The sequence below is a fragment of the Miscanthus floridulus genome, chromosome 4 (genome assembly GCF_019320115.1).
Source record: "Miscanthus floridulus cultivar M001 chromosome 4, ASM1932011v1, whole genome shotgun sequence".
In the NCBI taxonomy this organism is placed as follows: domain Eukaryota; kingdom Viridiplantae; phylum Streptophyta; class Magnoliopsida; order Poales; family Poaceae; genus Miscanthus; species Miscanthus floridulus.
The window spans coordinates 113720000-113742648 of NC_089583.1; the positions used below are offsets into that span (position 1 = coordinate 113720000).

General features: G+C 50.5%; 1 protein-coding gene across 1 annotated transcript; it reads left to right on the forward strand.

The window, feature by feature from the left end:
- The first annotated feature begins 19397 nt into the window (after positions 1-19397).
- LOC136552695 (uncharacterized) lies at positions 19398-22408 on the forward strand. The gene is made up of 4 exons (XM_066544258.1): positions 19398-19725; positions 19840-20794; positions 20889-20984; positions 21623-22408. The coding sequence occupies exons 1-4, from the start codon at positions 19526-19528 to the stop codon at positions 21962-21964; spliced, it is 1593 nt and encodes a 530-aa protein (XP_066400355.1). The 5' UTR covers positions 19398-19525; the 3' UTR covers positions 21965-22408.
- The last annotated feature ends 241 nt before the right edge of the window (positions 22409-22649 follow it).

Here is a 22649-nt window from a genome sequence, read left to right on the forward strand (position 1 = left end):
CAATCCAATCCCCGCGCTTAAAAACACCTCGGCGGCGCAACGATGCCATGGTTAAACAAAATTCCGTCTCAAACTAAAAAATATGCATACACGCCTGCTGAGACAACACCCCCAACCGATTCGGCCTGAATCGTCTGGGGCTCGGGGGCTACACCCGCAGGTGCGCTCGCGCGCATCCACTGGCAAGACAAAAACCCCCCAGACGATTCTACCCGAATCGCTCGAGGGCTCGGGGGCTCCTGTCGGGTTCATAAACCCGGGGTCCCTCGGGGACCGGCTTCCAGGCTAGAGCTCGACCCAGAAAAACGGCCTTCATTTCCTCTGGACCGACCCGAAAGTCTAAGACCAATAGACTGGAGCACTCGCTTCAGGCTCAAGCCGCCTTCGTCCTATCTCTCTGACCAGAGCACTAACTCAGGCTCAGGCCAGCTCCAAATGGCCTCTCCGATCAGAGCGCTAGCGTCAGGCCCCGGCTGCCTCCGCACGGCCTCCACTCGGAAAGCCTGACCCGAGGACCGTCTCTGACTCCGACCCCGTGACCGGGGCTCGTAGGAAGCCTGCTCACCGCTCTTCTCCGACCGGCACGCCATAACTGACTGGGGACCATCCGACCGGGGATGCCCGCTCGGAAAGAACCAGAAGGCGTGCGGAGAATGGCAAGGCATGGCTCACAAGTCAACACCACTGTACCAGGGACCATACCCTGCGCAAAGCAATGCTCTGCAGCCACCCTGACACAAAGTATTGTAGAAACTCTCATATGGTAAGCCCCCTCCGCGTGTCTCTGGACACCGATTGCGGTATGGGCTCTAGGATTTGCCATATCGGGTGAACATAGCACGGCTCCTCACATGCCACAAGGCATCCAGAAGTATTTGCAGGTACCGGCGTCCATCCTTCCTAAAGAAGATATCTCGACCCCCCCCCCCCCCGTGCACATCTGACATTCTACAGCGACATCGAGAATATTAGGAGGCTTCAACCATTATCCAGTTTTCATCACCGTAGGCAGCAAGGCTTAGAAATATCTGTACTCTCTCCCTCTCACCTGTAAAAAGCTATCCCCTTCATCTATAAAAGGGGATGCGCTCCCTCCAACCAGAGGAGATCGACTTCTTAAAGCTCAGACTCACTAGATCGACATCAACACTCCCAACCGCAGGACCACCCAGTTCCGACCGCGACCCTTTCGATCGGAGCCAACCGAACCTCTTGTATCCCACCTTCTTCCTCCTTCTTGTTTGTACCCCCACTACAGACTTTGAGCACCTGGGCTCAGGAATAAAGTCGCCGACCGACCCCGATTGGACATAGGGCACGTTGCCTGAACCAGTATAAATCATGTGTCATTGTGTGCTAGGCCACCTCCAATCACAACATACAGCAAAACTACAAATATTTACTAGTTGGTCACTTTCTGCACCGACAATATTAATACTTTTTCTTTAACGTTTATTGAAGACTCTATGGTTGAAGGAAAAAGTCATACAACGTGACTAACTGAAAGCAATTCAAGAGACCATAGCATGATTTCTTAATGATCAGGTCCTCAACCCCGCCGGCGAGTTCTACAATGACGTCAACGAAACATGAAAACCAAACTAAATGGAGTGAATTTGCTATCCCAAGAATATGATAAAATATATAATGCAAGCTTTATTTGTAATTTATATATACATATTATATGTACATAAAATAACGTACAATATATGTATATGCATGTAATATATACGTTAGTTTTATACTTTAGTTTATACAAAATGTTCGAACATTATAAACATGTAGAATACGTATATTACTAGCAGCGTAGAATGCGTATTCGAAAACCTATTCGAAAACCAAAACGAATCATTAATTAAAAATAGAAACAAAAAAAGGAAACATTTAGTCCCGGTTGGTACCAACCGGGACTAAAGGGCCGCCTCACGTGGCCAGGCCGGGAGGCCTCAGTCCCGGTTGGTCTTATCAACCAGGACTAAAGGTACACCTCTAGTCCCGGATGAGAAACCAGAACTAAAAGAAAGGCCCTTTAGTTCTGGATTTGTGCTCTCAGTTGGAAAACTGGGATTGAAGGAGTTTGCCAACGAGAGTAAAGCTCTTGGGAGAGCAAGCGATGCGCCAAGCCACACGGCATTTCCCGCCTGTAGTCTTATCAGTGCCGGTCCAGAGTAAAGCGCGGCGGCGTGTGTCGATCTGCTGGAGCGCCCAATCGGAGAGGCAACAGCAGATGGAGACATGGACTGGAATGGCGGACAGGGTCGACTTCGTTAGCGTTAACCTGCCGGCGTTGTTGAGGAGACTGGCTTTCCAAGTTGGGACGCGACCAGCGACGGCGTCCACTAGGCGCTGCTCCTCCAAACGCCCTAGTGTGGTGAGGGACAGAGGCGCGCCCAGGTATCTGCAGGGGAACGGCGCGACCTGGCAGGGAAACACAAGCTGCACCGCTGCGATCTCCTCGTCAGTGCACCGGATGGGGGTGATCAGGCACTTGTCCACATTGGTATTTAGGCCTGAGGCCCCCGCGAACAGCTCCAGGAGTTGTCGAATGCAGATGAAGTCTTCCGGGTGTGGCCTGAGGAATATGACGAGGTCATCGGCATATATCGATGCCCGGTATTTGATAGCATTACCAGGCAGCGGAGTGAGCATGTGCTGCGCGTCCCCTTCAGTGATCAGCGCGTTGAGGACCTCCATTATGATGACGAACAGTAGCGGCGACAGCGGGTCTCCTTGTCGTAGGCCCCGCGCATGGCAAATGCGCCTTCCAGGCCTTCCATTGATGACTACCTTGGTGCTTGCAGTAGACAGGATGACCGAAATCCAGTCACGCCACCGTTGCGGGAAGCCAACACGCTGGAGAACCTCGAGCAGGAATGGCCAAGCGACAGAATCGAAGGCCTTTGCGAGATCAACCTTCAGGAGCATGGACGGGCAGCGCCTAGCGTTCAGCCAGCGGCATGCCAACTGCACCGATTTGAAGTTCTCGTGGATCCTGCGCCCCTTGATGAAGGCCGTTTGGTTATCTCTGACGAGATCCTTGAATCCTTCATCCTTGGAGCCAGCCGCATAACCAGGCCCTTGGAAAATAATTTCCCGATGCTGTGTATCAAGCTAATCGGTCTGTAATCACGTAGCCCTGACGGAGCCTCGTTCTTCCTTAGCAGAACCATGTTAGCTTCATTCAAGAGATGGAAGCTCCGTGAGTCTAGGCGCCACAAAGAATGGAAGACCTCCAGAATGTCCGTTTTGAGCACCTCCCAGGCGGCCTTTTAGAAGCACCCGTTAAAACCGTCAGGCCCCGGCGCACGCTCGGATGGCGTTTCCCGAACGATCCTGGAGACTTCGTCATCCGAGAACGCACCAATCTGATCATTGAGATCCAGCGATGGCAAGCTTAGACGATCGAGATCAATTCGGTGACTGCGACTGAAGCTTTTGCCCAGGATCTCGTTGTAGTACCAGAACACCAGGTCCGCTTTGGCTTCCTCAGCGCTGAACGTGACTCCATTGTGCGACAGGGTCGGCAGCTGTTTTTTGTGTCGCCGGTGACAAGCTTGTAGATGGAAGAAACGTGTGTTGGCGTCCCCTTCCGCCACGAAACGGTTGCGCGCTCGTTGCCTGGCGATGGTCCGAGCTAGGGATGATAGGCCGAGAACGTTTGCCTTGAGATCTCGTCGTAACTCGAGTTCCTCGGTGGAGGGTGCACGCGACTCTTGCGCCACGTCCAGATCGTAGATGATTACACGGGCGGCGACCAACTGGAGTCGGACGCTGCCGATGTTCGCCGCACTCCAGCTCTTGAGCGCCCTTGCGACGGAGCGCAACTTGCAGTCTACGCGGCGGCAAGCATCCACATCATGTAGTGGCCGGGACCATTCGAACTGCACGACATCGATGAAACCATCGAACTTGACCCAGATGAGTTCGAACCGGAAGCGTGGTCTCGCCCAAGGCTCGGTGTTGAGCAGAAGAAGGAGGGGCGCATGGTCAGAACAGTCCGACGAGATCGCACAGAATGAGTGTGTTGGGTACTGTTCTAGCCACTGGACGGACGCGAACGCCCGGTCGATCCGTTCGAGGGTGGGGTTGTGGCGTTAGCTTTTCCAGGTGTACAGGCTGTTGATTTTCTGTGGATCGACAAGGGTAGATCTTGACGGATGAACACTTAGATCCGTGAAACACATGCACATTTAGACTTAGAACACTACACCGAGAGGGAGATAGGGTAGAGAGGGGCTGGTGATGAACTTGAGCCTTCAGATGAAGTCGCGGTTGTGCTGGCCATCGCTGGTTCGGTGATGGAGGCAGCACACGGGCAGCGACGGGTGGAGTAGAGGTTGCACGGACGTCGATGCAGTGCGGTCGGGGCGTAGCAGTGACGACGGCGAGGATCAGCGGAACTTCCCGTCGCTGGCTGCGCGCCCTCTTAGATCGGTCTAGGGTTTGTCGGTCGGTTTGCGGCTCACGGCGAATCTCGTGCTTTGAGCCGCCGGCCCCCACCTCTTTATATAGCGCAGTGCGACGGGGGCCCACCAACCATGTAGGGTTGGACGCCCCCGATCAGGGCGCGTGACCAAGGCCCAATAAACCGTTGGGCTTATTGGTTAGGAGATCAAACTAACATTCTCCCCCTTGATCTCACTATTACTTTTATCTTTAAACTTTAAAACTTCAATCCTTTTATCCTTACTCATTTCTTCACAGATGATGCATAGAGCATGTCTCATCGTCACGGTCAATCGCCGATAGATTTAACAGCTACAATGCACGTCTCTGATCTGAAATAATTACTTTAACTTTTGGGCCCTTTATAGTATAGGAATCATAGGCTTTCCCTTAAACCCATGCCGGCTACATGTTCTCTGAACACGTTGGGTGGTAAGCCTTTTGTAAGCGGATCCGCGAGCATCTTTTCGGTACTTATATGCTCAAGACTTATTATTCGATCCCGGACTTTATCCTTCACAACATAATACTTTATGTCAATGTGTTTAGCAGCACCACTTGACCTATTGTTGTGAGCATACTGTACTGCTGGATTATTATCGCAGTATAATTTCAGTGGTCTATTGATGTCGTCAACCACCTTCAAACCGGGTATGAACTTCTTTAGCCAGTTCACCTGCCCTGTTGCCTCATAACACGCTACAAACTCGGCATACATTGTGGACGATGTAGTGACGGTTTGTTTTGAGCTTTTTCATGAAATAGCTCCCCCTGCGAGAGTAAACACATATCCAGACGTGGATTTTCTATTATCTCCCGCATAATCAGAATCTGAATATCCCACTATATGGAGTGAATCAGATCTTCTATACGTCATTATGAGGTCTTTCGTTCCTTGCAAATAACGCAAGACTTTCTTTATCAATTTCTAGTGTTCTATTTCAGGATTACTCTGGAATCTGCCAAGTAACCCGGTAACAAATGACAAGTCAGAGCGCGTACACACTTGAGCATATTGCAAGCTTCCGACAGCTGAAGCATATGGAACCACTTTCATTTGATCGATCTCATATTGGTTCCTAGGGCATTGAAAATCTCCATATCTGTCGCCCTTGACTATATGAGCAGGTGAGGGACTACATTTGTGCATACTGAATTTCTTTAAGACTTTTTCTATGTATGCCTTTTGTGACAGTCCTAATACCCCTTTACTTCTATCGCGGTGAATCTCGATCCCTAGAACGAACGAAGCTTCACCAAGATCTTTCATATCAAATTTTGAGGACAGAAACTTCTTTGTTTCCAGTAGTAGACTGACATCACTACTAGTAAGTAAGATATCATCCACATACAGGACAAGGAAGATAAACTTCCCATTCTTAAACTTTACGTAGACACAATTGTCCTCAACATTATCTTTAAACCCAAAATTCTTTATTGTCTGATCAAACTTCAAGTACCACTGTCTTGAAGCTTGTTTTAATCCATAAATGGATTTCTTTAGGCGGCATCCCAAACGATCTTTTCCTTCTATGACAAAACCTTTCGGTTGTGCCATATAAACATTTTCTTCTAAGTCTCCGTTGAGAAATGTCGTCTTTACATCCATCTGATGTAATTTCAAATCGTAATGTGCCACTAATGCCATTATGATTCTGAAGGAATCCTTACATGAGACTGGAGAAAAGGTCTTATTGTAATCAATCTCTTCTCTTTGTGTAAAGCCTTTTGCCACAAGTCGGGCTGTATATCTCTCTATATTTCCTTGAGAGTCAAATTTTGTTTTGTAGACTCATTTACAGCCTACTGTTTTGGCTTCTTTAGGAATTATCTCCAAATCCCAAACTTTATTTGCATTTATTGATCTCATCTCATCTTCCATGGCCTCAAGCCACTTTGATGAATGATCATTTTTCATGGCTTCTTCAAATGAGGTGGGATCATCCTCTATTTGAAATTCTTCAGTGTTGTACACTTCATAATCAGCAGGAATAGCTGATTTTCTTACTCTTTGAGACTTTCTAGGGGCCTCCTCAATTGGCACATTTTTTGTTTGAGGTTGTTGCTGCTCCCCCTCATGTGTGGCAATAGGTTCTATAGGATCCTGAGGCACAGGTTCCTCATCATCATTCATTGTTGCCACAGGCGGGATAACAACAGGTGCTGACACCACAGTGTCTTGTACTGTTGGTGCAGCAACAGCAGGTAGTGAGAAAAATGGCTCATGAATGATCGGAGTGGGTGCATACACCCGCTTATCTTTAAGGTCAATTTCTCGAGCTACCATGCTCCCCCTAATCATTTCATCCTCTAGGAAGACAGCGTGTCTCATTTCCACAAACTTTGTATGTCTGTTAGGACAGTAGAAACGAAAACCTTTTGACTTTTCTGGATAGCCAATAAAATGACAACTCACTATTTTGGGATCTAGCTTTCCAATGTTTGGGTTAAAAACTTTAGCCTCAGCAGAGCTCCCCCACACACGCAAGTGGTTAAGTGAGGGTACTCTTCCTGTCCACAACTCATACGGTGTTTCGGGCACCGACTTACTTGGTACTCTATTGAGAATATGAATGACGGTTTTTAACGCCTCCATCCACAGACTCGTGGGTAAAGTGGAGTAACTTATCATACTACGCATCATATCCATCAGTGTATGATTACGCCTTTCAGCTACTCCATTCTGCTGAGGTTCGTCCGGTGTTGAATACTGGGCGATTATACCATTCTCCTGTAAAAACCTTGCAAAAGGTCTAGGAACTTGTCCATATGGGGTATGCCGACCGTAGTACTCTCCTCCACGGTCAGACCTGACTATCTTAATCTTTAAATCATGCTGATTTTCAACTTCTACTTTAAATATTTTAAATTTATCCAACGCTTCTGTTCTTTCTTTAATTGGATAAATGTAGCCAAACCGAGAGTAATCGTCTGTGAATGTTATGAATGAATCATAACCATCCACACTTTTCATAGGAAAAGGACCACATATGTCTGTGTGAATAATCTGTAGAATTTCTACGCTTCGTTTGGCATCTTTCTTAATTTTCTTTATATACTTTTCTTTTATGCAATCTCTATATTGTTCTAACTCTGAGAGCTCTAATGGAGAAAAAATATCATTCTTAACTAGTCTTTCTATTCTCTCCCTCGAAATATGACCTAAACGACAGTGCCATAATTTCAACAATGCATCGTGAGCTCTCTTTCGTTTTCTTTTTCCATTGTTCGATGAGGATACATTTTCATTCACATCACATACGGAATTCATATTTTCACGATGTGATAACAAATAAAGCTCGTCTTGTCGGAAGACAAGACCAACACATTTATTATTAAACAATATCCGACATTTGCCATTTCCAAAATGGCAATCATAACCATCATGGTCCAACTTTGATACACTAATCAGGTTTCTTTGCAAAGAAGGTACATAAAGAACATCTCTAAGAAAAAGTATGAAGCCATCTGGAAGCTCTAGAGGAAGATCTCCAACAGCCTCAACATCTGCTTGTACTCCATTTGCGACTTTAATGAAACTTTCGCTTCTTTGCAAAGTTCTCATCGAACGGAATCCCTATAATGAATTAGCAACATGAATAGTTGCACCTGAATCAATCTACCAAGTAGATTTTGAAAACTTTACATACAAGGATTCATTTACGAACGTAATAATGTTCTCACCTTTATTCTTCATAATTATCTTTAAGAAATTAGGACAATTCTTTTTATAATGTCCCGTCTTCTTGCAGTGGCGACACTGGTCTTTAGCCACTGGGGATTGCTGGTTCTGAGACTGTTGCATGGGACCTTTTCCAGATGACTTGGAGGAAGGGCTGTTATTATAGTTCTTTTTCTTATCTTTTAGGTAGTTGACTGAACCACCTTGGGAAACTTTTATTCTTTCCTTCTCTGCACACACATGGCTATGAGCTTTTCCAAATCCTATTTTTCAGGCTGTATGTTGTAATTAACAACAAAGGTGTCAAATTCTTTGGGCAAGGAAGCAAAAATCAAATGAATAAGAAACTCATCCTTGAGTGCCAAATCCATTGGTTTGAGCTTAGATGCCAGATTGCTCATTCTCAGTATGTGCTCTCTAATGCCACTGCCGCCACCAGAGTACCTTTCTGTAACCAGCTGCTTGATCAGCTAGGTTGCATATGTCTTTGAAGAGCCAGTGAACTGACTTTTTATTCTATCTAGGTACTCTGTGACCGTGTCACAGTCTGAAATTGAGCCCACAATGGCAGGCTCAATCGTGTTCTTTATCACTGCCAAACACTTCTTGTTGGCAGTGACCTATTTTCTATGCTCAAGGTCATAGGATATTTTTACGGGAGCAAAATCCTGCTCTCTGTTCTGCCATGCAGCATCAGTCTCATCTGTCTCCCTCACCGGTGCCACAGGTTCTTTGGAACACGGTGTGGTGACAACCCAGTCCACCTCAGCGAGGATAAAGGCCAGGTCTATCTTTTTCTTCTACTCAATATAATTATCACCTTTTAGAGTGGGGATCTCTTTGATACAACTCATTAAGTTGTATCCTTCTGAAAACACAATTCAAATAGGGTGAGAACAGAAATAACAACAATAATTGCATGCCTTAGTTTAACGTTGGTCAAAATTAAAACATATAATTATTTTCTACACTAATTCTACATCACCGTTGGGCAGAAATAGAATTAATGTATGACAAAAACATTATAATATTACCATTAATCAACGTTGGTCAAAATAACAACAATATTATAATCAATTTAAAACATATCCATTTTCAAAATTAAATTCTCCCGTTGGTTCAAATTTAATAATGAAAATTACATCTTTAAATACGCAGCGGAAACTTTTAACATTTAATAATCTTTTTCCTATTTTCCAGAAGCAAATTTACTATTTACTGAACAAAAAATATCGTTGGATAAATTTTGTACAAAAAATTATCATAAAAATTCAATTCAAATTGATCAAACTGTTTTCTGAAAAATAAGAAAAACAAAAATTGTGACTTTACTATTTATTTGGCCATTTCGGCCCGATCCATCAATCAGTTTGCGCGGCCCAGCGAAAATGGCCCATGGCCTGTTCACGCGCGTGCCCGCGCCAGCGCACCTGGCCCAGCACCCCGCGGCCCAGCAGCGCACGCCAGCGCACCCCGCGCCCAGGGCGCGTGGCGCTCTCTCCCCCGCGCCCAGGCCGCAACCTGGGCCTGGGCCGGGATTTCGGCCGAGCAGCAGCGCCCGCCTGGGCCAAAAGAGGCCCGAGCCCTCCTGGCCGTTGATCTCCGATCGACGGTGGAGCGCGTAGCTCGGGGCAACAAAAACCCCGGCCGACCGCGCCTCCCTCAGCCCTAGCTTTATTTTCACGCGCACACTCTCTCTCTTCGCCTCACTGCTCTCCTCTTCGCTCCTCAGTTCATCACCGAGCGACACGGTGAAGCAGCGAGGTCCCGGCGCCGTCGCCGGCCCCCTCGCCAGCGTGCGCGCTCCCCAGCGGGTGAGCGCGCCGCCGTCGAGCGGCCTGGCCGCGACGCCCCTATGGCCGGATCCCGGCGAGTCGTGCCCCCTTCGGCCGGCCTTTCTTTTCCCTGCGCGCCGGCGTGCTCGACGGCGAGGTGAGCCGAGCCACCCCCTTCCCCTTCTTTCCCCCGATCGGTTTCTTTGCTTCAGATTTTTGAACGATTTTCCCGATTAGGGTTAGGGTTAGGGTTAGACACAACACTGTTTTTCTTTTCCCCGAATCACCTTCGGTTTTTTTCTTTAACCTCATTAGGTTTAGGGTTCATCCGAACCATATCTTTTCTCAGATCCGACGGATCGAGTTTAGGGTTCAACCGAACGTCGGCCGACCCTTTTCTGCTTAGATCCGCACGGATCCAATCAACTTTCTACTCGGGTAACTTTTAATTTCTTTTCCCCGATCCAGATCTACCGCTAGAAAAGGCTCTGATACCATTGTTGATTTTCTGTGGATCGACTAGGGTAGATCTTGACGGATGAACACTTAGATTCGTGAAACACATGCACATTTAGACCTAGAACACTACACCGAGAGGGAGATAGGGTAGAGAGGGGCTGGTGATGAACCTGAGCCTTCAGATGAAGTCGCGGTTGTGCTGGCTATCGCTGGTTCGGTGATGGAGGCAGCACACGGGCAGCGACGGGTGGAGTAGAGGTTGCACGGACGTCGATGCAGTGCGGTCGGGGCGTAGCAGTGACGACGGCGAGGATCAGCAGAGCTTCCTGTCGCTGGCTGCGCGCCCTCTTAGATCGGTCTAGGGTTTGTCGGTCGGTTTGCGGCTCACGGCGAATCTCGTGCTTTGAGCCGCCGGTCCCCACCTCTTTATATAGCGCAGTGCGATGGGGGCCCACCAACCATGTAGGGTTGGACGCCCCCGATCAGGGCGCGTGACCAAGACCCAATAAACCGTTGGGCTTATTGGTTAGGAGATCAAACTAACACAAGCGACCCAGAAGTGCGCTGTAGCTCGGCAAGGCCAAGGTCGTCAATGGTTTTCCTGAAGCGGCGCATCATGCCACGGTGCAACCTGCCGTTGTTCTTATCCCGGGCGTGGAGGATGAGGTTGAAGTCTCCGCAAACAACCCAAGCGCCCGCGCTGGTATTTTGTAGATCAAGCAACTCCTGCAGGAAAAGCAGCTTCGAGTGCGACGTAGTCGGTCCATAGACCGAAGTTAGCCACCACGACTCTGAGTCGTCGCCCAGTACTGGGTGAAGCCTGACGGTGGCCGAGAATTTGCGGAGACATGGCTGTGAGGAGACCCAGCAGTCACGACGCCATGCAATGATCACCCCACCCGATGCCCTGACCGAAGGCAAACACAAATAATCGAAATCAGGTCCTGTTAATTCCATAGACATGGATAGAGACACAGACTCAAGCTTGGTTTCTTGCAAGCATACTACTGAGCATTGCTCTTTGACGACAACATCTCTGACGACGCACCGCCTCGCGTGGCTGTTGAGGCCGCCGGGGGTTCCACACCAAGACGTTTTGTGTATTCATCATTAACCTGTTGCGCGACTGTGGGCGTCGTGCTCAGAGCGCCATGCTCGTTTGCCGCCCACGACATCCGCTGGCCTTGGGGAAGAGTTCCCGCATTGCCGCGCGCTTGGAAAAGGACAGTGGTTCCTAGAACGTGTCGTGGAAACGACTGGCGACGGCGGCGTCGGGTGTCGCCGGCGACGGACGCGGAGCAGTCGACGACGGCCGCCACATGTTCAGCATGACTTGTTTCGCCTGCGTCTCCGGCTTTGGGTCACGGTAGACCGATTTCGCTGCGAGCCTGTCGCTGCGACGCGGAACGAGGTTCTCCTCCGGAACACGTGAAACACGGAGGCTTGGCGGCGACTTGATGATTGGATTGTCGAGCGGCAGCTTCAGGCCCTCGATGAAGTCGTGGACGGTGGCTGGGAGGACTGTAGCCTGTCCGGCAACGGGAGGAGGCGTGTTTAGGGGGACCGGCGTCGATGGCCCCCCCATCGTGGGCTGATCCAGAGGCCCGTCCGTTCCTGCGGGGCTATCCTCAATTTGAGTGTGCTGGTGATGCAAAGGTTTGGCCGCGAGCAACCAGCCCCTGGCCGCCGTGCGTCGACGGTGGAAGGTCCAATAGGGTCCGACCCAAGTTCTGGAGCCTTCTCCATCCCGACGTTGCTGACCAGATCAGGCTCAGCAGAGTTTGCCAGCTGCTCCGCATTGCCCGTTAGCGAAGACAGAGGCGGATCTCCGGCAATTGGCGTGACCGCGGGCCATGACATGAGCTCATGCTCGTTAGCCACCAGCTGTGCTGCCCAGGACGACTGCGGTGGTGTGCTTTGCCACGCCCAATCCGGCTCGTAGGCCAAAAGCAGGGGCGCCGGTGCCGCCCAATTTGGCGGGTTGCCAGCCGTTGCTGCCGTGTCAGCGACACAGAGCATCGGGTCCGTCCTCGTTGGCGGAATCTCAGGCTGCGACGTGTTTCGAAATTCGAATTCCAGCGCTGGCTCGGGTGACCGGGAGGGGGAAGGCGACACCCGGCAGTGAGCCTTGCTTGCGTGTGGCACCCCCAGTTGGACCAGGACCCGGGAAGATCGGGCACAGGATGGATCCGACGACGGCAGGTGTCGCCTGCTGGAAGGTTGGGCCCCAACCAGGTCCCAGCTGTGGTTCCGGAGCTTCACCGGAGGGTTCGCCGTCGGCGTTGCCGTACCGAAACCGGCGAGGCCAGGTGTTGCCCCGACTGCCTTGGTCGAGCCGATCAGAGTCCCCCGGTGACTCATCGTCGTCAGAGGGTGGTGGCGCATTCCAATCTTGTACCTCGACGACCCTGATGCGGACCAGGTAGCGCAGTGGCGGCAGCTCGGACTGAATGACCTGGGGCGCGCGGAGGTCAGGCTCCGAAACGGCGACGATCATCTGCTGTGGGATGAACATGGGGTGGATGCACCACGCTGCGACGAAGAATTCCCACCGATCATCGCGAGCGGCAGTCTGCGGCGCCTCGACGATCCGGGCGCAAGAGCTGCCCAAAATACGCTCAGCCGTGTCCGTGCTCCAGGTGTGCGCCGGCATTCCCTTCAGTCCGAGAAGGACCTTGTAACGCATGGCACCAGCGGACGCCATGGATTGGCGGCGCCATCGCTTCCAGACGAGGTAGAAGGGTGTCCCCAGCGGCACCGGTGCTTGGACAACCTCTTCCAGGTCTCCCCGGTTGTTGAAGCACACCAGGAAATCCTCCATCGAGTACCGGCTGACAGTGAACGCGTTCGCCGAGATGTTGTAGAATGACTCCATCTGCGCGCGGACGTCCACGGATGACACCGGTGGACGGGTGCCACCAACCATGGTCACCAGCGCGAGGGAAGAAAGCGCTTCCTCAGCCTCGTTGAGTGCCGCGGACCGCGGGATGACGACGATCTCTGAGACGGGGCGCGTGGAGGGGTGGGCCGAAGGTGGCGAAGCCCGCCTGGGGGGCGATGGCGGCGGCGACGGCCGGTTCGTCATCAGGCGCGCCTGCCCCGCGTCCGGGCTAGGTTCGCGACGTGGAGAGCTGAAGTGCGGCTTGCAGACCGGGGGGGCAGAGGTGTCCCGGCCCGTGGAACGCGACCTGCCGGAGACGGTGCTGGATGGCGAAGGTGGACGGCGCTGGTCCTCCCGCAGCAGCCGTCGTCGTGGTGCGCCTCTGTTCCGGAGGGAGCGCGTGGGCGAGCGACCGCGCTTGCAGTCCCTAGCCCGGTGCCCCGTGCACCTGCAATGGAGACAACGCGACGGAAAGCGGCAGGCGGCAGCGACATGGTCTCCCGCCAAGCAGTTGAAGCAGAGTCCCACCAGAGTAGGCTGAACGGGACGGCGGGACGACACCCGAGGGCGCTCCCGGCGACGCCAACGATGGCGACTCTCGACGAGCGTGAAGCCCTTAGAGTCCACACGAGCGCCCTCCCGGGGTACGTGGTGGCGCGGTACGTGGTGGCGCGGCAGGTGAAGGTCCCACCTTGTGTCCAGCGGAGGTGAGCGGTTGCGACGGGTGTGCGGAGGTGGGCGGCGACGGGCGTCAGCCATGAAGCCACCTCCGGAGTTGCGCGACGACGGCCTTTCCCTTGTCGTTGGCGGCAACGGGCGAGGCGTCAGACGACTCGTCGGAGAAGGCCTCCGAGTAGGTGAAGGAGAGCATCTCCTGCGCCCCCAAGGCGGACGGTCCGGCAGCGACGGGGGAGGACGGCACCCAAGGTTCGACGAAGGGGGAGAGCGACGATCCCGCAGCCTGCGCCTGGGCGAGGGCGGCCTCTGCAACGGCGGCCAGGGGCGGTAGGCTGGAGGAAGAGTCATCAGAGCCGTCGGAATTCATGGCGACCGGAGGGAGGGGGGACGAAGGGGAAGGCGGAACCAAGGCGGTGCCGGCTGGGAAGCTAGCCGGCGGAAGCCGCAGCGGCCTCGGGGGGTTTGGGCTAGGTGGACGCCGGGGCCGGGGTGGCCACCGGAGGGAGGAAGCGGGGCTCAGAGTCAGGGCCAGCTCTACAATTTTAAGGCCCTTGGACAAGCAAGACGATAAGGACCGTTGAACTAAGACCAAATAATAAAAATTAATTTGCAGCATATACTTAGTTTATATAGAAGATAACGATAGTACAACAAGAAAATTAAAAGAACAATAATTGTTATAATTACCTTAAATAAAAATATAATACTTCAGTGCCCTGTAAAAAATGTCTTTAGGCATTTATTGATGCAAAATCTTTAAGAACAATATAAAGATCAATGTGGTCCAAAACATTCTTTCCAATATTTTACTTTTCTGAGCACCCAAAAAATGCTTCTTAGGCAGCATTTAATAAGTATCTAAATAAATACATTGAATTAGAACTTTACAACCCTACCTCTACCTCTGTACAAGTAAAGTGCATACACAAAACAATTAAACAAATAAGAAAAAATAGGCTTCAATACGGTAATGTCTTTGGCGCTAGCTTCTAGAGGTCCAAGTAAAAAATGGAAATAGGAAAATACTAATCGGTCATGGGTATTGGCATGTTGGAGTTGCTTACTGTGATCGTATCTGCTGTTCGCCGTCCTTGCATGCAGTTGCAGCTCGCGTCGTCGCGGCACCACGGCGGTGTGCCGGTGTGCGGTGCGTCGGCGAGTCGGCGACCACGTCAGGTGAGTCGCCATCTCCACACAAGAATAGTGCGTCCACGTCGATGAGCAAGAACAGGAAGTGCCGGCATCAGCAGAAAACGAACGCTAGCTCCTCGCTCGATCCGCGGCCTGCGCGGCAGAATAGAAATAGGTAGGTATGGTACAGCATGAGCTGATGTTTGTTCGGCCTTTGAAAGCTAATGCCAAATAAAAAATTATATCTACTAATTACCTATATCCTCTTGGGCCCCCTAGCTCCTTGGGCCCTCGGCGGTCGCACCGGCTGCCCTCCCCTAGAGCCGGGCCTGCTCAGAGTTCACAAATTTCACTATTATGAGAAAACAAACAATAACTTTAGTGAGAACAAAAGCAATCGTTGACTTGTTACAGTCAATTGATTGGCCGATCCGAGAGTCTGTCTAAACGACTAAACCCTAAAGTACGTATGTTTAACTTGATCTAGAAGTCAATTATTTTATTAAAAGTAAATAAAAGAAAGAGACTTGACCTTATATTTCCGTTTTCTTCAAACCTTTGGATGGTTTCCATCACACCATGCCCGCCGTCACGTAATTTTTTTTCCTTTTTCAAAATAATTTAACAAAGACCATGGACTTGCAAAGCAAGGTACTTCCGCGCTGGTAACAGTGCATACTCTCAGACGTTGAAAATGCGACATGATGCATTGATATATGATATAGATAGATAAACATAGTTAGGCCGTATGCCAAACGGAACACAACACAGGAGACGATTAATCGATCCGGCTGGTTTCCTGCCCAATTCCCTTTGTGGTTTTCGGCCCCATTGACCAACGACGGAGTACTTGTTTTCCAGCGAGTTTGGCCAGACCACTCACAAGTTCCTTTTGGCAGCACGTACTCCCTACTCCGTCGTAGGCTAGACGTTTATTATGAAGCTGATGGCTGAGGCTGTACCCGCTGTAATGGGGTGGGACGGACACGTGGTCGTCCTGATAGCACGTCAAGGGCCCTCAATTTCAGCTCTGCACTTGCCATTGCTAGATGCAGCGCAGTTATGTACGCTTGCCGAGGCCACAAGCAAAGATGCTTGTACAGTACGGAGTATTAAACAAAAACTTTGTCAAAACTTGCCATATCCAAGGTCTTCTCGGCGGCCAAGAAGTGCTGCCGTTTATTCGCACAATCCGGCCGTTTTGGTGCCTCGCCGTCGTAGCGTAGGACAGGCATAATCGATTGGGCTTGTTTAGCTGATAATGTGTTGGAGTGTATGTGTACGTTGCCTTGGATAAAAACGAGATTATCCATCTCATTATATCCACTGGCCTATTATTTGTTTATAAGCATGTATATCGACTATTGTTTGGTGCTGGTCTTGTTTTGGTTGTAAATTTTTTTCTGCATCTACCATTACTCTTATTGTCGGTCTGTCATTTGTTGCGTCACATCGTCGATTTTTGCAACATCAAGAGTAAGTCACCTTTGAGCGAATAGCAAACTTGTATCATTTTACTAAAATGTCCTTGTAATCAAGAACAAAATAAGTGTGTGGGCAGCTTTAAGTTTTAACGAGATGTTTGGTTAAGCATGTATATTGTTTGGTGCAGGTCGGTTAAGGCATATCTTTGCATTTCTATAGGCGTCGTCAGTGAGTCAGCTATTGCATTATCGATTCTTGTATTGTCGAGAAAACCGTGAGCAAAACACACACTTTTATTGTTTACCACAAGGTCTTTCTTTGTAACTAATCAAGCGCAACGTCAGGTCTTCCATGAGATGCTTTAAGGCATAGAGGTAGGTGCTTATTTATTTTGGTATCTTCATATTTACTTTGCATTTTGAAAGTTGCTTGTCATTTAGCATAGTTGACTTATATCTTCGTTTTGGCAAAACAAGAAAAAATAGCCTCCAACAGTTTGGCAAAACAACTTGGCATCAATAGCAACTTGGCAAATCTTCCCTCCGCGCGCGCAAATATACGCGCGCGTATACGGCTTGGCATCCGGGGCTCTTCGTTCGTTTAGCGGGCCTCTTCGTTTTGTTAACGGGGTTTTTTATTTTTCCAAGTCAAAAATGCCAAACTCTTGAAGATGGATTGTTTTTTTACTTGGCATATAATTTTGGAAGTTGTCAAATCACAAGATTTGCCAAGTAAAATTTGACAAACTTTTGGAGATGCTCTAAATAGGAGAACCCCTTTTGCTAGCTTCTCCTGCAGCCACGTCATCATCGATCACAGGACAAAAATCGTCTGCAATCAGTTGCGGTTTCTCCTTCGCCGCATGAGCATGCTTGCCGTTTCTTCTTCCCACTTGCACGCACTAAATCCCTACGCTGAAACACTCCCCACTAAATCCCCATCCATTAATTATCAACCAATTTATAAGGACCAGCGACGAGGGTGGATGCCTAGAGCCGTGCGAAGTCCATGAAGTGGGTAACACCAAGAGCACCAGCGAGCAGCACTGGTGCCATGGCTCCGAGCGCGGCTGCAGGGGAAGGCAGCGCCGCCGCAACGAGCAACAACGACATCGTGGCCCCCAGTGCGGCTGCAAGGGAAGGCAGCGCCGCCGCCACGAGCAGCACCAATGCCGTGGCACCGGCGTCCTGGCCTCCAGCGCGGCTGCAGGGAAGGGCAGCGCCGCCGCCGTCAGCAGCACCGGCGCCAGGGGAACGAAGCACAGCGGCGAGGCGTCGCGATACGGGAGCGGCGCCCAAGGAGAGGGAAGTGAGCAGCACATGGATAACCACGCGGAGAGATTATGTTTTTTTTTTTAAAAAAAAGAGACATTGTGTTGAAGAGGACGGAAAGAGAGAGGAACGGGGGCTGCGAGGCGAATGAGTCGCGAGAAACTTGCGGTCAACGAATCAGGAATTCAGCATGCACTGCTTTGGTTTGTTATTATCTTCCTGTACGCATCATTCCTATGCTTAAATCTATTGTTAGTTTCCCATACAAATGCATGGTAACTTCACAGTTCACTCTGCATATATGCACAACATTGGTTTTACTTTATTTACTATATTAAATCCTGCAGTAATAACTCTACTTTTTAGCCCTTGTTTAGTTCCACCCCAAAATCCAAAAAGTTGCTACAGTACCTGTCACATCGAATGTTTGCGGCCCGTGCATGGAACATTAAATGTAGACGAAAAGAAAAACTAATTGCACAGTTTGGTGGGAAATTACGAGACGAACGTTTTAAGCCTAATTAGTCAATGTTTGGACATTATTTGCCAAATAAAAACGAAGGTGCTACAGTAGTCCCAAAATCCAAAATTCGCGAACTAAACAAGGGCTTAACATGATATTACATGAATTTCATCAATTATTTTGGGTTATTGGCCCTATTCGCTTGTCTTATAATTCGTACTTTTTAACTTGTTTTTCAGCTGAAACAATGTTTTTCTCTCACAACAAATCAACTGGAACATTGTTTTGGTTTTTTTTTCCAGCAAAGCGAACAGGACCATTAGTATATAAAATCATACGTGCTCTCGAAATGTATAGGCCATTTCATAAGTGATAGGTTAGAGTTCCTACAGCAACGCGTTGTACCATCTAGTTATTCAAAACAAATATGACCAGCCGGTGGCCTCGTCATTTATTAGTTTCCTTTTGTGATTATTACGCGTGAAATGAACGGGATAGATATCTTTCTCCCATATCTCTATTGGCAATCCTATTCCTACTAGTATAAGGTATGCATATCTTAGATGTTCAATTTATTTGTGCATTTACTCTAATACTCTCTAAATAATTTCTTTGCACCATCTTGGAAGATTTATTCGTGGAACCTAATAATTTACTCCATAAACAAAACCCATAGTTAGGTTGTCTCTTGCATGAATAGTCACCATGTACTTAGTCCTAAGGCGGGGATGAGCTCATTGTAAACCAGTTGTCCCGCCTAGTGCGCCCAATCGACACATCGACACATCGATGTAAAAAACAACCAATTTTTTTATCCTAATACAATGATGTGCAAATCTTTTGCGTATTTGAGAAAAAAAAAAACTCCGTAAACAAAACCCATAATGCCTAACGAAGTAGTGAAAATGAAACCAACAGTGAGGATAGATACTCTCAAGGCAAAACCTCGCATGCCGGTCAGAATGGGCTAATCTCGCTTGTCCTATTTGCTTTTGTTTTCTCATCACCAACACATTTCTGCCTGATTTTCATCGTCCTGGCGAGTAATCGTGGAACTGTTCCCTTGTTGCGTTCCTCTGTTCCCGTGGGCTGTGGCAATGGCCAATGGCAACGGCTTGGGCGTGGACCTAACAATTCGTTCCTTCTCCACGTCAAAGTCTCCGCTTCCGTTCTTCTTCCACTCGACTCCACTCCTCTTCTCCTTGGGATCCCAATCCCGCTTATCCTGCTCAACTCAACGCGGATGCTCCAGTCAAGTGCCAGTGCACCACGAGCACGCGCAGGAAGGCAGGAAGCCCGCCGCTCTCCCCTCGTATGATGCCAATGGCCTCCTCTAGCCTCGCCCGCCTCCTGGTGGCCGTGGTCTTGCTGTTCACGTCGTCCGCCCTCCTCTGCGCCGACGCGTCGGTGCACGAGTGCGCCGGTGAACGGTTCGCGGCCGACGGTAACGCCTTCGTCCTCCACGGCGGCAGCGAGGGCGTGTACGCCTCCGCTAAGGCCGCCGCGTTCATCCGGTACGTACGTATGAAACCGCGTCAGAGGATCAATTCATCGCTTCATTGCTTTCATCGAGGGGATGTGGCTGCGAAGCTGACGCGGTGTGTTTGTTTCTTGGTCGGCGCGCGCAGCTTCGAGAAGGTCGCGTTCAGAAGGACGCCCGAGTCGGCCGCTGCGGCCGAGGAGGACGGCAACCGCACGGCCACGGTCACGGCTGTCATCTTCGAGGCCGGTGACCGCGACGCCGTCGGGGGCGCGGACGTCTCCGTCTCCGGCGGTCGCGCGCTCTGCTGCACGCCGGACATGGCGAGGATCGGGGCGTGCACCGAGGGGTCGGCGACGTACCGCGCGCTGAACGGCACCGGCTGGCCCAGGGTGTTCGCGGCCTCCTTCCTCCCGGGCAGCCTCGAGGCGGCGTTCCCGGACGAGACCGTCGCCATGGCGCGCACCGGCATGTACACCCTCCTGTTCGTCCACTGCGACGCCTCGCTCGCCGGCGGGCAGGTGGCCGCGCGGGGCAAGACCATCTGGAAGAACAGCCGCGGATACCTCCCGGGGCGGATGGCGCCGCTTCTGCCCTTCTACGGCGCCATGTCGCTGGCGTTCGCGGCGCTGGCGGCGTACTGGTTCGCGCAGTGCGCGCGGTTCTGGCGGGAGGTGGTGCCGCTCCAGAGCTGCGCCACGCTGGTGATCGCGCTGGGGATGCTGGAGGCCGCCACCTGGTACTTCGACCTCGCCGAGTTCAACGAGTCCGGCGTCCGCCCCCGCGGCGCCACGTTCTGGGCGGCCACGTCCGGCGCGCTCCGCGGCGCGGCGGCCCGCGTGCTGGTGCTGGCCGTGGCCATGGGCCACGGCGTGGTGCGGCCAGCGCTGTCGTGGCTCAAGAGCGCCAGGGTGGCCGGACTCGGCGCCGCGTTCTTCGTCGCTGCGGAGGCGCTCGAGGTCAGCGAGAACGTCGGCACCGTGAGCGACCACTCGCCGTCGCCCACGAGGAGGCTGTTCCTGCTGCTCCCTGTGGCGGCCCTCAACGCGGTGTTCGTGTACTGGATATTCAGCTCACTGTCGAAGACGCTGAACAAACTTAAGGTGAGGAGCAACACTGTTCCGGCTGACCGTTTCAGTTTTTTTTTTTTCAGAATTCTTCAACATCATAAACACAGGAACTTTTCAACATTTGCAGGCGAAACGAATGACGGCGAAGCTGGAGATGTACCGGAGGTTGAACAACGCCTTGATCATCGCGGTGGCCGTGTCACTCGGCTGGATCACATTTGAGGTAAACTCTAGTATCAAACAAAACAACCCCATCTTTTTTTTGTGTAAGCAGGAGCCTGAATTCATTCAACTACTCTTGCTGTCCAGTCTCTCGCTGCTCCAGAATTGTACCTTTCAGCATCTGAGCTTAGTGAACACGTCCCAATTTGAGTTGAGCATTGCACAGCCTTAGCCTGACCCATCCTATTGAACAATCAACATTGCTACTTTTTCTTTGGATCTTAGCCCATGTTCAGTCCAAGATCGATAGCGAAAGAATCCTCTTCTTGTGACTTTTATCGATCAACCTGTTGCGGCCAATGTGCTGGTAAATATTTTTTGGGGTGCATGATGGATAGGGAAAGAACCATCTTTTGCGACTGATACAATCCTGATGCTTATGGTCTAGTCTAGGTTAGTGATCAGACGATACCCTGCACTCAGGGTAACAGGTTGGTCCCGTACCTCCAGAATGCCCATCTTATTCAGTACAAAAGCCCTTGAGATTTCTTAACAAGCCTGAATGTGAATGATGTGCAACTGAAAGAAAGAACTCTTGTACATTACCCTGCACTCCGTCTTTCCTGGACAGCGACAAAACTTGCGGTCACCAAACATCCTGCCTGACCATCTACAAATTGCTATGCGCTTCGCTTGCAGATCCACTTCAAGTTGACGGACGAGTACAACGAGCGGTGGCGCGCGGCGTGGGTGATCCCGGCGGTGTGGCAGCTCATCTCCTTCTCGCTGCTGTGCGCCGTCTGCCTCATGTGGGCGCCCTCGCAGAGCTCGACGAGGTACGCCTACCTGGAAGACGAGGAGGAGGAGGGCGAGGACGAGGACCGCGACGTGGAGGACACGCGGCCGCTGATCCGGCCCGGCCCGCTGTCGTACGTGGACAACTGGGCCATCTCCGTGTCCAAGGACGCCACCACCATCATTCTGAGAACCGACTCCGGCGTGTACGCGAAAGCCGCCGGCGATGGAGGCAAGCGGGTGTAGCAGTGTAGCACCAGCGACGAGAGGTTGACGATACGGGTACGAGAGCAAGAAACGCTTTGCGTCAGCAAGAAAGAAGAAAAGCCTCTCCAGAGATGTCGTAGATACAGAGAGTAGCAGCTGTCTGTACGCTCGTTTGCGGTGTTGCTCGTTTCTTGGATATATAATCTCAAGGCTATTATTTGCCTAGGATATTTAGCTGATTTTGCATAGGTAGAAACATGCTGCGTTTAGAAAAGAAAGAAAAAACTTCTCGAACGAAAAAACTTCTCCCAAACTGTAACTGTAATCGTACAAATTTGGAGCTAAGCTTGGGTTTTCAAAGCTGAAGCTAAGGCTGATTTTGCATGAGTAAGTAGAAACATGCTGCGTCAGAGAAGAACGAAAAAACTTCACCCAAACTGTAACCTGTAATAATCATACAAATTTGGAGCTAAGGTTGGGCCTTCAAAGTTGGGCCAGTAATCATGCAAATTTGGAGCTAATGTTTTCTTTTCTTTTGGTAAATACAGCACGGTCACAGGGCCCAAAAGTATGTTTTATTTCGTTATCAATGGGACCATAGGGCCCAAATATGGTGCCCAAGACTATAACTAAATTAGGGCCCTGCTATATTCAAAGCCCATCTAAGCTTCAAATCTATTAAGGCCACTAGAGCTAACAAAAGCTTTAATTGAGAATTGGTTAG